This window comes from Camponotus vicinus, unplaced genomic scaffold, assembly GCF_025532165.1.
Source record: "Camponotus vicinus isolate PSW18456_S1 unplaced genomic scaffold, iyCamVici1.0 SCAF_13, whole genome shotgun sequence".
In the NCBI taxonomy this organism is placed as follows: domain Eukaryota; kingdom Metazoa; phylum Arthropoda; class Insecta; order Hymenoptera; family Formicidae; genus Camponotus; species Camponotus vicinus.
In genome coordinates this window covers 5,222,888-5,240,149 of record NW_028141949.1, presented here as the reverse complement: position 1 = coordinate 5,240,149, position 17,262 = coordinate 5,222,888, and the positions used below count along the sequence as shown (strand labels likewise).

The window sequence follows — 17,262 nt, the reverse complement described above, 5'->3', positions numbered from 1 at the left end:
CGATTCCTTCGATATAAAAAAATAACCTATAGATCTTCTTGCAATGGAGTAAATGTATTCTACATATTTCTAATCAATACTAAACACATAAAAATATATTATTATCTAAAGATATAATGTTATTTAAAGCTACAAATTCTTTGATTTATTTATTCATAAACAAACATTGCATCAATATTAATGCTTTCACAAGGAATAAATTATTTTGTAAATTCCTTTAATTTTATAAATATATGTAAAATTAATTATTAAGTTTTAAACCGTATGTAAATAATTCAAAGCTTATACACTATGTTCGTGATATCTTTAAAATAGGAAAGAATATCATAGATTGAATATCATGATCTGATTGCGTGTAATACTGTTTAGAATAATAGCAGCGACAGCGATAATACCGATTCACCTCGAAGTAAATAAAAAAAAAGACGGATAAGACGTTAGAATGGAATTACTTGTCGTTTTTCAGCTCACGTTCTTGGGCTTTGCATGTCGCTCGTTTCGCACAAAATAGCTTTCATTTACTTATTCTTCTCTTCACCGCTTTATCGACTATACGTCACCCGCAATTTCTTTAACGAAACTTATCAATGAATTGATGAATAGACATCGTTTCTAACGCTTTAACAATTTATCAAATGTATTTGGAGTCAATTTTTCTTTCATAAATTTTATTATATATATGTTTATATCGCATAATAATGTTATATATAAATGACAATTTATTTTTGTAGTCAAGTTTGAAATCAAATTCTGTTAAACTTTTATTTGAAATTTAATTTCCGAAGTTATTTTTCTCAATTACGATTTTGAAACTATTGATGGTCCGACGTTTTCGCGTTAAGATAAGATTATCTTCAAATGCATCAGAGAATTAAAATTATAATTGCAAGTTGTAAGACGCTATAAATGCAAAATGCAATGAATTTTCTTGCGACTACTTGTCACATTGCGCGAGTGTAGAAAAAAAAGGAAGAGATTGACTGAAAATATTTTCAGGCACAGCTATCGGAATAATAAATTCCAAGCGACACGAGGAAAAGATCAGGAACAGATGCTATAAGTATTTCTTCGCTCCGTTAAATAACCATATTTTTTTTCCTTATTTCCGCATCCTCAAACGTGGCTATCATTTTTTTCACACCGCAACACTACACTTTATGGACTTTATATCCAACACATACTCCACCTAGAACGCACGTTTTCCGCGACACGGAATTAAATGTTCGCGGTTCATGGTGCGCGGAATTGCGTATCATTATCGTTATCGAGTACGAGTCACGCATGCATGTGTGAGATGTGTACACATGCGCCGCTAAATTTTTACGATCCACGCAAGTGCCGCTAATGTTTCTCTCGAAAATCTGTAAAAGAGGTCGAAAGAGCATCAAATGCAGTTTGCTAGAAACAACGCAAAAAAAGTGAGGTAATTGTAGAAAAAAAATTTATTTTTTAATTCTGCATTGAATCACGGGATACATTACGGATATAAAATGTATGTGTGTATGTGTATTTAATTATTTTATTCCTTAATGCAATTTTATCGCGAATAAATTCTCGAGAAAAGATATTTCAAAAAAGGTATATTTCTTTAAATTAATCTTTCATTAAAATTTCAATATGAGTATTATTAGTGTGGTACTGATATATAGTATGCGATATAATTTATTAGATAGAATTGACTCGTATAATAGTCTTTTATCCGAGAAGTTATTTCGCACTTGAATTACCGGCTAAAATATATCATCTTCAAAAACGACAAAAGCCATCATGTTGGAAAGTGTATTATACACAGCAAGTTTAATAACAATGCGAAGCCACTCGGTTCTTTACTCGGTACTTTAGTACAATTTGAGGTATTTACGAGGTAATATTTTAACTTATACTTCGCTTAACATACTGATTTATTTCGCCTAGGCGAGAAAAAGGAGATGTACTTTCTTCTTTTTTAACGCTTTATAACAGCAGCAGGATTTTCCTACCGAGCAATGTTCGCGTGTAAGAGAAACATAACCGAGCCCCAATATTCTTTTCTTAATAAAAAAAGCAAAGTCTGATTCCGTGTGCATCATAATGAAGTGGTGATTTATGAATGATATATTTGGCAAAAATTCTATCCGAGCCATATGAATTCATATAATCCTCGAATTTTTCGTGTTATCCATTATTTCGTTACCGTGTTATTTCGTTGATATCAATAGCTTTTGAAAAACAGGAAATCAAAATCTCGCACAAACATCACTTCAAAACATTTCCAGCAATAGCGACATAAAGCTAAAATATTTGAATAAATCGATTTGATACTCATACCCATTATCACTTTTCCACATATTGTGAAGTGAAAACAAAAAAAAAACAAAAAAAATAGTAATCTTTTCAAGGACCAAAAAAGTCATTAAATTTTTAATACTGACATAAAGTTAAATATTTGAATAAATTGATCTGATATTCGCGTTCATTACTTTTCTATATCAAGTGATCAAAAAATAGTAATCCCCATTTAAGAATAAAAGAAATGTCATTAAATTATTGTACCGAATTATAGATTCTTATTCGTGACATTTAATTCGTCATTGTATAACATTGTTATGATCATTACTACATGGCGATATTAAACTCACCTATTATTATTCGAGCTGCTTAAAGTCAAATTGCGCAACAAAATTTGTCGCTTCAAATTTTTGAACGCAATAACAACGATATTGGATCTATCAATTTTTTTTCTTTCCAACGGACCGCCGAATGATATCAAATAAACGCAAGAGATGATATCGTGCATTGCAATCTATGCCAATGGCAGCAAAGATTTCATAGCAGAACGTATTTTACGTCAAAATATGCAAATTTTTATCGCGCAAAAGCGATGCGAAATCGCAGTATCCAAAATACGATTTCGAAATAACGCCGACGGATATGCATTTCCACATGCGCGAGATTCAGAAAAAAAAAATTCGTATTTTCGCTCAATCGGAGCGAATTCTTACGTAACAGAAATGTTGCATTTTCAAACAAGAAAATTGAGGAAATTTTAAATGACGTTGCCACGATGTTTATAAAGGACAATAAAGATAATAAGGAACAATAAATGTCGATAAGTTAATCTTCATCGAAAAATATCGGTTTTATTCGATAATTAGACTCTTCCGAGCACACATATACGAATTAACTTTTGTAATGGCGCTGAGATTTGTACAAAATGATAATTTTCCACGGTACAAGAATACCGTGTGTCAGTAAATTTAAACAAATCGATAAACAGTCAACGAGAAGCTTCCGCAACGACGCTCTTTGAACAGACACTGAATATAGACTTTGTATGATACACAACGATTGTTTTTTTCTTTCGCGGCGTATAATAACAGCGATATATCTATACTTTCTTACAGCGCAACAATCGCGTACGAGGGAGGTATATTTTAAGCGTGAGGCCGTAGATAATCGACCGATCAATGTCTTTAATCAACGAGCATTAAAAAATATGTGTCAACGAGTCGCGATAACAAAACGTACGTATAAAAAAGAATAACGCATGAGGTAACGAGGTAATTCGAGACGACTCCGCTTTTCGTGATAAAATCGAGAGAAGATAACAGGAGGAATCTTTCTAATCGCATGAAAAAAGTCGAAAAAACGAAAAAAATCCTCGAAACAAACCGAAAAATCGACTACAAATTAGCGAATAGAGGAACGCAAAGAGAAATTTTCAAATTTCAAGCCAATTAAAATAGTCTCTACTGCCTCGAAGAACCGTGAAAGAGAAAGGAAGAGAAGAGAAGACGGAAAGTAAGCTCGATTATGCGAGAGGGGGATTTCGATCGAAATAACAATGTAAACTGCTCGATCCACGTTTCTTCCTCGCCTCCTTGCTTGAGCTTAGTTGCTGCTGGACTGTTCCCGCTTCAACGAGCCGAATTCCTCCAACATCGCTTGTAGTCCTTCGGGGACTTGTCCGGCATCCAATTCTTGCGTCCACTGACGATACTGTAGAAAGATAACAAATGGTGATGTGTAAAGGACGTAAGCTCCACCTCAGTCGAATCTTCGTTGTACGTACTAAGCTGTTGTGTGCCGGAGATCTTTGGGGAATCAAAAGGATTTCAGAATGACTTCGTGGACAGACAGGAACGCCAATCTTGTCGAAAACTTTTCAACCGTTCTTCTTACTCGCAATATCTGCGCTTGTCGATAAAAGAACTTACGATGAAACGATACACTAGCTTCTATCAGACATCGATGTCAAATATTTTCAGAGCATTTCGTTAACAAGCGTCCCCTTCGACGAAAAGCAAAGAACGAACTCAATCAATAATCAATAGATGGATAATACGATTTCATAATTTCGAGCGCTATATATAGCAAAGTTTTTACCTTTATCATATTCCGTCGTGTTCTAATTTTATAAAATATCGGATTTATATTTATCAAGCATAATCAAATACAAATAAAATCAATTCCTATATAAAATTACGAAATTATTTGTAAGAGATTTCATAAGCAAACATCTATAAGAATTCAATATTAATCAAGCAATGTACTTGATGTGAATAATTTTATAACTCCACCAATCCCAACAAATTCTAATAAATTCTAATAAATATTTCTCTGTAGAAGTAATTGTAGATGCGAATGATATTCCTATTCCATGTTACTAAAGAACGAACCTTTGTATTCCACCAAAACTTTATACTTCTTCGAGTAACTTAGTTTGGACTTCGAAGGAAGGTTAAGAAAGGTGATGAGAAAGATAATGGAAAAGAAGAAGTTACAAGGTTCTCCAGCTTCCAAAAAATTAGCTTTGCTTTGTGATATTTGAGATATAACTAATTCAAAAAACTTTGAAGTATTCTCTTCTCTAAGAAAAAAAAAAAAGAAAACGCCTTTATATTGCAAATAAGTGTTTTTTTTCTATTCTCATTTTTTATTACCCTAGAAAATATTGTGTATGTTCTTTTCCCATTCTCATTTTTTATGTATATATATGTATATATAAAATATTTTCTAGCATCATAAAAAATGAGAATGGAAAAAGAACATACACAATATTTCTAGAGAAAAAATTAACTATTTCTATCCTGGATTCTTTCCTAGGAATTTTTCAATTTTACTCCTTCATTCAATTATTAAAAAGGGTCGAAAATATGACTCACCATTTCGAGCTCTTTTCGTAGAGCAATCACTGCTTTCTCACGATCGGCTACGAGCTCCTCCAGGTACTGATACCTCAACTTCTTCCGCGCGCGGCACTCCCTCGCACTCTGCCGACTCCGTTCTGTAATAAAACAGCAAATGAATCGAAGTGAGATTAATCCATATTAATATGGAGAATCAATACATGCAAAACGCAGGCTGATCCCCGAGACCGGTACGACTAAAGTTTCAACGAAATTCGCGCCGAGCATAAATTTCTCTGGTTTTCGGCGTCAGGTTGTAACGTAATGGCAGGCCAAGTGGCAGATATATATCACGAGCTCTACAAGAATTCAGGATTTAATAATGTCGCAGAACGCGCAAGACGCATGGTAATGCCGCGGCATATGTGACCGAACAGCGAAAACTTTTAGGCAGACGATAAGCTATGATTTTGCTCCAACATAAGAGGGAAATAAACGTATCGCATATCAGGTGTCGAGCAAAATCGAGTTCGATAAAATGCGAAACTAAAACAGAAAAATTCATATAACGCGCGCGCGTGTGTTGTGCAATTTGAAACTTGCAATTTTCCAATCTTCCGCGATTGAATTCTGCAATTCTCCAATTTTATCAGATCGTCGATTTCTGTATACCTTGTATTCTGAAATTTCCTCGGATATTGAATTTTTGGGTGTTTCTTTTTTAAAAAGTCCGTATTTTTTTTCTCTTCCATTACATTCCAGATCTGAGATTTGAAAGTTTGTAAACTCGGAGATTCGTGCAACATCGAGAAAGATTTCCAGATTACTATATATTATGAAATACAGAAAGTCAGAAGTAGCAGAAATTATTTTTCTTTTTCAAAAATCATTTCGTGCGTTAGATGAAAATAAATCTTTAGAGCCATCCACGAGTACGCTTATCGTTTCATCCTTTATCGGGGAGCGCTTTTTACAGCAGCAATAAACGTCTCTCGTCTTATTCCAGACTTTTAAAAGGTACTCCTGCTCTATCACCCATAATCAGACCGATTTTTCGCGATTCGTAAACGTCGATCGGCGCAGCTAGCGCCGTGAATTTTATCGAAAAAAGATTCATTGATGCCGATTGAAACCGACGCGCAATCGGCATCACGCCTGAGAAAATCGATATTAGCGCGCCGCGGAAATTAAGCGTTCTTTCACAGTCAATTTGCGGTTCCATTTGAGATCTCGTTGGGACGGCCGACATCTGGACTGAATCGAGGCGAACCCCGAACGGGTTTAAATAAAGCCGAGATTCCGTCAGTCGTGCGTACCGGATAAAATGGAGCTCCCGAGTTTATTCGTTCGTTCGCGCGGTCAAGAAAGCTACCGGAACCAGACTCACAGTATGCGAGTATCCATCGAATGCTTGTTTAACGATGGATAGAAAGCAAACTGAGGAAAATACAATTGTTCTTTAACGGACTGTAGTCGTGCCAAATAGCCTGGACGTAAAAGATTCAAAAGGAAATAACCGTTTGTCTAAAAGGAGAATAATTGCAAATTTAAGATTTATAAAACAAAACGTTCGAAAGTATCTTGCAAATTTATGACTAACGTAAAAATATAAATTCAATAAAATAAATAATTTGTAATCAATCTGGCCTCTATACAGAATTGCAAAATTAAAATGGCCTTGGCTAATCAAGGACATGTAAATTTAATAGCACAATCTTGTTATCCAATTAATTCTCTTGTTTTCTATGTTTCGATGGAAAATAATTAATTTAGTTCGCATATGAAAAAATTTATTACTAATAATAATTAGCGGCAAAGTATAAGATTATAATTCCGGAAGAACATCATCCCTGACATTTGTATAGATTTGAACATTGTGCTTTTCCCATGGGAAGGATGGGGGGGGGGGGAGGAATGAAGGCGGAAAAAAAAAGAAGATACAAAATAACCCATGGGACGATTATAAAGTTTCGTTCTTGAATGACGACCATGCGCGTTTGTTCCATAAATAATCCCCTAGAATCGTACTCGCCGTTGGTCCGTGCGGCCATCAAGGTACAACAGTAACAGAGGGGGAGTTAGTTTCATCCACTGCTCCTTCTATATCTTTTCCTTCCCGCTTTTGTTGCACGGAAGCTCCGAGCTTCGGTTTTCCGCAAAACGACGGAATTGCAAAATAGCCGAACAGCGCCGTAATCCTCGCGTTCGTTGGCATCGAGAGGAGCCCCACCGCGGGACGCCGGTATAAATATTCATTCGCGAATGAGATAAACTACGGCAACTCGCGCAATCAGCGGATACGCGGTCCTCGGGAGGACGGCGCGCGTCGCTATCAAATGCTTTAATCAAGAGACGGTGGTGGCATCGAGATGCCAGGGAGTATATGCATAAGTCGGCGCGAACCGATATCTACGGGTTGTGTCAGTTTCCACTGTCCCGTAGAGCACGCTATATTTCTGTTTTACGCGAGTTTTTGCATCTTGGATTAGCGAGACGCTGACAAGTCGAGACATTGAATGGAGATAAAGCAACCAACAGTCAACATCTGTTGTGTTGTTATTCCTTCGAGACTCTTCGCGATTCGAAATTATACGATACAAATTTTCGTGAAAATATTTAATAATTCTATCGAAAGTGTCTCTAACGGGATATTCTTATCTTATGATGTTATTAGTCCAAATGTTTTGATCGCAATCCATCGACATAAAATTATGATAGTTACATATCTCTCTCAGTAATAGTGCCATACATATATAATTTATGATATTATATGCCTACACTAGTCAATGCAAATATCAAAACAATAGAGATAATCAAAATGTGATTGAATAATCAAATCAATAATTAATTATTGCAGTGATTAAACAATTAGTAATTAAACATGGATTTATATTTAAATGCTACCGATTAAGAAGTAATAAAAATAATCATCGATCACAATTGTCGGTCAGTAACCAGGGAATGTTATTTTAATTCAATATAAATTGACGTGCATTATTGAAACAGTTTTAATAATAGCAATAATCTATCATTTTATGATTACCAGATGTTTATTAATGACGATGTTAGTCAATGATTAACGATGACAAACTGCGGATGCAATTTATAATTAATGAATCTTAATGACGATTACTTAATTAATGATTCAAAATTTCCTCATTATTCAAAACAGTTAATCACTGTATAACATTGTCGCAATCGTTTTGTAAAATTGACGCGACTAAAATTTATCACAATTTTAATCGGGATAGGATAAACAATCTATTATCGACAAAATCTCGTATCGTTACAAGTAAAACAGCGACGAAATAAATTATTTCAATTAAATATCAAGGAGTCAACAGATATAGTTCATGAAGATACTTTACCGAGCTTAGCCTTCATGTCCGCCCTGTCCGCCGCCTTCCTTCCAGGCTTGCGTCCCCTCTTGCCCCCCTCTTTCCGATCACCGCGAGATCCCTCCTGCAAATAAAACGACAAGATAATTAATTGTGAGACAACGCGATATATAGAATCTTATAGAAATTAATAGAGCTCTGAGCAAATAGTCATACATTTTGCTCTCAAATATAGTCGAGATACCGTCGAGAGGAGAAGATATAAGTCGCACTATTCACTAAAACCAATCCATTTTACGTGGCTTTGCCAGTCGGTTTTCCCGATTATGTAAATAGAAATGCTAGTAAATAATTCTACGGAGAAGCGTTCCTGTGATTAATGATCGTACCGTAGGTATATTTACGCCGCGCGGCGGTGACAAATCTTGCGCGAGAAACCGAGATGGAGCATTAAAAATTGACGTGTTACAAAACGCACGGTTGGATTATTACGCTACCCCACCAAAGAGCGAAAGCGCGCCATGAATAATTCGCCAGGGGATAATTTACGATTCAATCAGGCCGCGTACGCACGTACGCACGCATACTTGGCCGCTCATAATGCCGCTTGATCCGCACCAGAGTTTCGCCAGCCTCGATTAATATCTTGGGCGAAACACGCGGCAGTGTCGTTTTCAATGGAAACAAAAGCTCATTGTGTCACCGAAGAGAGCAGAGGCTGAGAATTGAGTCGGAGGTTCACCGTTTCGTGAAAAGCTCTCGAGGAAATCGTCTACTGTGTCGTCAATCGTAAACGCAAAGGTGGCAATTGCAGTCGAGCAACAATAACACCTTCTTCTTTCGTAGCCACGAGTTTAATTTTCGTGTGCACGCGCGCGCGCGCGTGCGTCAAACGATGTTTGACAAACGCTCATTTCACTGTCACAGTCGTTCATTCAGTCAATTTTAGGCTTTATCATCGTCATGATCCGGCTTGTCAAATGAAATTGAGAGAGAGTTGAGCAAATGCGAATTTTAGATCAAACAGCTGCATCAATCCTTTGTATTTTTTATTTGTTCTGTGTAATCCTCAATATCTGATTTTATTTTTAACAAAACTTCAAATACGCGAAAAAAATCTGAATTATTGATTAATCTATATTATTTTATTATTATATATATTTTTTATTACTTTATTCTTTTTTTACCCAGCAATCTATATTGGGTTTTATATTTTTAAATTCATAATCATAACGTAAACATATAGAGCACATATATGTTTATTTATTTCTTGTGAAATTTAAAATCCAAAAACATTCTTTTTTAATTCAAAATTTAAGTACATTTTTCTCTTTGAATATAGAGTGACATAAGATATACTTTTTATATTTGTTATAGAATGTTTTACATGTAATTATTCGCGCAAGTCACTTCGATAGCATATAAATTGTTTATAAAATCGCATATTCGTCACGAAGCATAATGTATATCTTATTATAAGTCAACGCAGTCAATCATATGCCGCAGTCTCATTGTCCCGAGAATATTATTTATGTAAAGTATATGTGTTTACTGCGCATACGAACTGCTTCAAGTCAAACAAGAAAGCAACGTGCATACATTTTCGCGAAATGCATTTTCGCGCGGTCCTCATTGCATGCATTTCGCACCGTGGCGAAAAACAAGCGTCTGCACGCGGAAATAATTTCAACGCGGCACAATTACCTGGAGGAGCAATTTCGCAAGTGCATAAAGCCAGCGTATTATTTCGTAGAAATTCCAACTATATTGAGTTTTGACTTTATCTTTAGCATCTTAATATGAACACTATTTGATACTTTGTATATTAATTAAATAATTTTCGATAGAAGTCCCGATGAAATAATTAAATGTGACTGTTAAAACCAATTAAGTGACCTCGAGACAAGCGGAAACGCCAGGATACACACGCATCAATCTTGCTGCCTTGAAAGTACGGGAAACTTGTGGTCAGTGAACACGCACCAGATAAAACGCACCCACCATCTTGCCGACTTCCACCCGAGCCATTAAAATTTACACGCCCCTCGGGCACTGTTGTTGCATACCACTGCCTTTAGATATGCATACGCGTTCAGGGGTGACAAAATACAAATTTCGCATCCCTTTAAAACCGCTATTTACCGCTCCGACCTGTCCGTTCCTCTCAATCTTATCTGGTATTAAATCTCCCCGAATCCCGTTTCTGTTCCGCGACCACTTCCGACTTCTTTACCCGTATGTTTTTGTGCGAGATAATTGGAACTGATTCGCGCCTATAAAAAAACACACGTGGTAACTTTGAACGCGAAAACTCACGAGTTGAATTATGCAACTGTAAATCGAGAAAATAGTATATGTAAACAGAGAGTTGTTAATTAACTTTTTTTTGCATCTTGCAATATTATGATGAAGCGTACGATAAGGATGTAAGCATCTCGTTATGAAATGTAAGATTTTTTTTTATCAAGTTATAGATGACTCTTTTCTATAATATATAAATAATATAAATATATATAAATTATATTATAATATATAAATTATACTATGTAAATAATTCTAATGTAAATATAAATGCTAATTAAATAATAAAAAGTTATCTGATATAGTCTCAAAGTTTCAAAATAAGAAATAATAATTAATTTTTTTTCTAAAATAGAAATAAATTATTTTTCAATTACAAATTAATTTTATTTAAATAGAATTTTAATTTAAACTTTTAAACACGAAAATCAATACTATGTAAATATTTTACATATTCTTAAATATTTCATATTAAATGTTATGCAAGTTTAGATTGTTTTAATAAATAAAATAAAATTTTAATTAAGTTACAAGATACACAGCCAAATAGAAATATGCGAGAACGCGCATATCAATTGCAAATTGCCGCAAGCCAAAAATAAAAAATATCTTACAATTAGTCTACCATAATAGCCTGCTATAAAGAATCACAAATAAAAGAAGCCTTGATATATTTAATAAAAAGAATCATCTTTTATATCAAGTATTCTTTATTGATTTTATCTTCAATATCAGATATGGATACTTAAAAAAGTGTAATATCTGCAAAGAGCCGTTTATAAAAGTATAGAAGATTATCACTTCGAAGTTCTGACGTCATTTTAAGCTATTTGTTAAGTTAATGAAAGTATAATGTCTGTAATATGAGAAAAAAATACAAGTACAAAAGTAAAAATGAACCATCGAATGTCTCTACAATCACCGTATGAAATCATATCTAGGTCATGGAATATGGACGATCCACGGCTATAAACCTTTCCGGAATCTGCCAGACATTTGCTGACACTGACATTTCCGTCTACTTCCTTGTCTCTATCATGTCTCGCAACTCGCAATCACATCCTGCAGAGACACACCCGCGAGCGTGTATACATATATATATATATTCTAAATTCGACTTCTTTTCCTGCATACGACAACCCATCTGATCGACGTACATCCGATCGACCAAGAAACAATCCGTTCGTTTCCGGGATTCGATAAACGACCATTTTATAAATGTCGCTTCGAAGCAGAAAACGTTTTCACAGTATGCGGAATAAGTGCGAGCGCGTGCATAATGCGTCAGTAAATGGCGTGCCAGAATAGAGTATCCCATTGATGTAAAATTTCCATAAAGCATATCTGATGGTTATCGACGTGCGAAACGCGCATTCTGATTACGTCTCTTTGCGTCATAATCATATAAATGCCGGAATGAGAATGTCTCTCGATATTATTTACGGAAAAATAGAAAAAAAAAACGGAAAATAAAAATGGAATATTAAAATCTGAAATCCAATTTACATGTTTTTCAACCAAATTTCTATCGATTTTATAGAATCTGTCTGGTTATATTATCAATGAAACAAGCATTTGAGTGTATCTGTGTTATGAAAAAATGTATTTTGTTGAGAAACACGCATTATATAATACATTTTTAAATTGATAGTCTTCGTCAAACATATGTCAATCGGACATTTTGTTGATATATTGTATAAAATAAAAATATGCAATAAATCTTTTAATAATATTTTTCTCGCGCACACCACGTGTACGTGTACGAATGTTCATACATACAATCGATTTCTACTTATATAGCCAATTTTCATGGCGCTTGCGATTTTAACGATCACTAGCTATCAGAGAAATGTAAGCTTCGATCGTACAAACATAAAATTTTATGATATTTTTCTGACGTTTCTCATTGTTATCAGTACAAGCATGGTATAATGCAATGTTTCGCGCTTAAAAAGTAATTTCAATTATCTAAAATCCGATTATTTGATGCCATTATGGAAAATTGGACGGCCACCAGTATAAGTTTCCGGAAAGACAATATCTATTTTAATCTTTCTAATTTGTATTTGCATGGAGAAAAATATTTATTAGCATATTATCAATATTCTCTGACTTTCTGCAATACAAAAGCTGAAATATTCTACGCACACAAAATTCTTCTTGTTGCGGAAATGTTATGCAAAAATGTAATACTCTTCTAATCAAGAATTTTAAAATTGTACCACAAATTAATATCTTTTTAAGAAAATGCTCTTTTTGGATTAACTACAATGATGGCAAAAAGATAAAAGCGAGATAGTCTGCTTCATAATGTGCAAGCCCTTCTGCGTATAATGCTTTCACACCGCTTTCAGACACAACGTGCTTTTTGCTACGGAAGCTAACTCGTCTAGAAAAAACGTATTTGCCCTAAAAGCAGCGAAGTAAAAATGTTATTATCTTTTATGGATACATTTTCTGCACTTGTAGCGGTCACATACTCTAAAGTATATAAAAAATAAATTTTTTTTATTGTTAAAAGAGGGACTAAAAGGAGATTAACCAGAAAATACGTAAATAATGACGATGTTCAACGACCGGATTTAAGACACTATGCGTATATTCCCCTGCTCTAACATTAATCAAGCTGGAACACACTTCAATGGGAACCCTTAACCGTTGTCTTGCCACGGTTAACGGATGCTCGATTCTGCGTTGCTGCACCGGAGGACGGATGCCCGTAAAGCATATTGCGCACAATATCCAGGAGATGCAGCGACACGCTTCTCGCCGTAGCCATATGATTCACCCTTACACCTTCAGACTGAATGACGTCCGTTAACACTAATCTGAGAGATATCAGAGTCGGTATAACCGCGGAGGCATTAAATTTCTGTTACAGATTTACAGGATATATAACTTTCGCCATATATATTCTTCAGTGATAGATTTAACGCGGAATAAATTTTAGTCGAACAAAGTTATCGAGATATTTGTAATTTTCGCGTAATTAACGATTTACAACACGAATATTCTCTGACTGAGCAAGTTTCAAAAGACAAGATAAATGACAGAATCGTAGTCTTTTTAGTTTATTTTCAGCAAACTTTATTTTATGTATAACAGAATTTTAAATTGTGTGATTCTAAAAAATACATATAATGTTAAAAATTCAAATAGTCGCGGGATTAAAAAGTAATGAGACAAAAGTGGAATATTATGTAGACAAACATAATTTATACAAGACTGAATAAATATAAAGAGTGTTTTTACATATATAAAAATTCGGATTATAACTTCATAAAATGAAATTTCTAATCAAAGCACAATCTAACGTTAAAAGGCCCATGTGGAAACATATTAAAGATGAGCGAAAAACATTCCTTTTTAAATTAAAAGGCAGATACTCTCACTGAAAACTGATTTTTGCTGCAAAAACTCCAAATATATTTAACTTTATTAAAATTTTACTCTCTAGCGTGTAAATGCAGAATAGTTGAAAAGTTCGTCCGTAATCCGCTCAAAGATTATTCTAAAATATAAATAACTTTCGATTCGTTTCAGTAGACAGAAGATTATCAACTTCATCAAATTTTCATATATCCTCTTCTTTCGGCAATATTTATTAGACTTAACTCTTTTTCGTTACGTTATTTTGTTAGAAATTAAAAACCGTAAGAAATGAAAAAGGATCGAATCTACAGTTTCTTCTAATTTAAACTGAATAACCGTCGTATATAAAATCGCGAAGGGAAAGGGCGTTCTCTCATCGGATTTACACGATAATTAATAACGAAAAGTGCGGATAGATTATATTACGCTGTGCAGAAAATCAAACTCTAACAACGTGCTCTCTCCTTTATGGTTACCAGTAATTTAAAACCCCGAGCAAAAGCCATTCATTAGACCACATTCCTACTTCGCGCTTCATCAAATGAGTCTCGAATGATCGCTTTTCGAGAGAAAACTCTTTAATTACGACCGCCGTTCTTGCCGCCCACTTGCTAGTTCTTACGCCGGCTTTTTCGAGTTATAATACTCTCGAATTTCGAAGAGGATATGCGTGCTCGCAATTAATTTTCATTATTACTCCCAACTTACTCTTGTAGCCTCTCGGCATGACCTTCTTAAATGCATTAGTTACGCTTCAACTTTTACGCTTTTACGCTTCTCCGCTCCTCTTATTTTTTGTTACATGCGCCATTTCTTCAAATACACTTATGATTTAAATCAACCATATCGCGCTCATTTTTCTCTGCTGTTTATGTTTTTTTTATACTCGAATTCCCTCAAATTCCAACGTTTGACACGGTTTTATTAGCCTGACTGATTTTATAATTGCCTCAGCAATCAAGTTTGCCGGCCAAGCAGCGTAATTTCGTTCGCTCTCTTTCGCCTTTTTTTCCCTTCAACGAGACGAAAACAGCCTCGAGAGAATATTGTGGCGAAGCCGGACATCCGGAAGACACGCGCGCAAAAGAGGGCTCTAGTTAGTTTTACTACAATTTTTTCTTCTATCTTGTTTAAGACGGCGCTTGGCGAAAAATGGACGTTAGACAAATTAGACTAAAGTGGACCGAAATGGAACAAAGTAAACGTAAGTGAAGGATAGGAACGTTTTACCACCGTGGTCGCGTGGTAAAAGCCGGCCACTCTTTCCGCGCTTAACTCTTTCGTCTTGAATTCTCATTTTGCGGAATGATTTACGACGAAAATTTCGCGCGTGTCCAAAACTTTTGTAATCACCCGGCGGCGATTAACGCTAATTTATTGCCGCGAGAAGAATCCTTTGACATCGAAAGCTTGAAACATCCACGACCGCGATATTATATTTTAAACCGTGCAAAAAAAAAACCTCGCTTAGCCGCTCGGTAAAGGGGAGGACTCTGATTAAAGCCGTCGACGACTTTCCGCGATTAAAATTCACGCGGGTATAAAATCCCGCGAATTTGCGTAGCCGATAAAATCTTAATCTTCGCCGAGTATAAACACTGAATTTACGGTGTACGATTTACGTAAGTTTTCGTCAACATTTCACACAATACATCGCACTGAATACACTCTCTCTTTCTCTCTCTCGTGTGCGTCATGATAATAAATGGCGGACGGTGAATGCGCGACGCAAGAGTTACAGGATTCACCGTGCCCACGACCTTATTATTACCTCCATTCGATGGTTGCACAATCCCTTTAGTCCGCTTACACAACGGTAGCGCGTCGAGCACATTTCCCCCAGCGCGCGATATGCAACAACGCTTATCTGTCTCGAGCAGAGGATTATTTTCATCGGGTCCTGAATTTATATACACCGTATTTAACCGTCGTCGCGTTGCGTTGCGTTTCGTTCGTGTAGTAAGACTTTTTAACGATCTACATCAGCTGAAAGCTTTTACAAAAGTTACAATCCCATCGGCGGCGATTTTAGAGGGTGGTAAAGCGGATTTTGCGCTCGAGGGGGGAAAAGCTGAGAAGTTTCGTGACGCTTTACAAAATATTCGATATTTTTTTCGGAGTAACGATTTTAGATTCTATATAATCACGCGTGAATAACGGTGCTTATGAAGTTGGATTCTTAAAAATGCGCTTATACGATTAAATTACTTCGTGAAACTGTTGTATCCTGACTTCGTGTTATTATTGCGGTATTTTTACGGTATTTTTGCGCGATATCACACGTTCTTTCTCTCCTCTACTATTTGAAATCGCGACGACGAAAAGTACATAGTGCTGGTCTCTGAACGTACAGTCGCGATTTAAAGCTTTCTTGAGCTTTTCCAGGTCATTGTTCGTCCCGACTAGCGTAACCGGAAGAGAGTAGGAGGCACGGAAAGGGGAGGTGGAGAAAGCTCCCTCGTAATTTTCCAGCCGCGCCGCTTCTGCTCCAGCGACGTTATGTACAACAATGGACGGGGATGTTCCGCGAACACAATGGCTAGTGCGAGCGAAATCGTTGCGTGAACGCGAAAATCGCGTAAATTTCGTCGTCCCTCGCCGCGCATATTTCATGCGCTTCTCACCTATCACGCGCCAAAAAAAATATGTTCGATAAAAATAAAATTAAAATAAAAATCCACCGTATTTCTCCAATCAATTCTATGCAATTAGAATAAGAAAGCAAATCGAAAAGTCAGCGTAATTTTATTTTGAAAATATATCAAACTAGTAAAAAAATTACTATACTACGTTATCGCGAAATTCTTGATAACTTGGTGAGCTTTACCTTCCATTTCTTAGCTTTACCATCCTAACTTGTTCAATATTAGATTCTCAACTATGTATTTTACTTCGTCTACAATTTCGTTCTAAGATAAAATTGCATACGACTTTGTATCTATCGTGTAGCAGCGCGCAGCGTGAGGAAAGTACATAGAAACGAACGTAACATTTCCCTGCTCACATTCGTGGCTGATAAGAAGACAAAGAGAGCACGATTGGATTTATGCGATCGCATTCGTCTACGTCGTCGGCAAAAATTTATGAAAGTCAAACGATATACATATACATATGTACATACATGTATGCATGTATGCCTGCGC

At 35.6% G+C, this 17,262-nt stretch overlaps 1 protein-coding gene across 1 annotated transcript in view; it reads right to left on the bottom strand.

Moving 5' to 3' along the window:
• Positions 1 to 3,093: 3,093 nt before the first annotated feature.
• The window catches only part of Reptor-bp (REPTOR-binding partner), an 18,702-nt gene continuing 4,533 nt past the window's right edge, over positions 3,094 to 17,262 (bottom strand). Inside the window, exons 2-4 of the mRNA XM_083087061.1 lie at positions 8,477 to 8,570; positions 5,145 to 5,266; positions 3,094 to 3,978 (exon numbers count right to left, since the gene is read on the bottom strand). Coding sequence (XP_082943187.1) covers positions 3,871 to 3,978; positions 5,145 to 5,266; positions 8,477 to 8,570 — 324 coding nt within the window. The 3' untranslated portion in view covers positions 3,094 to 3,870. The remainder of the gene's footprint in view (positions 3,979 to 5,144; positions 5,267 to 8,476; positions 8,571 to 17,262) is intronic.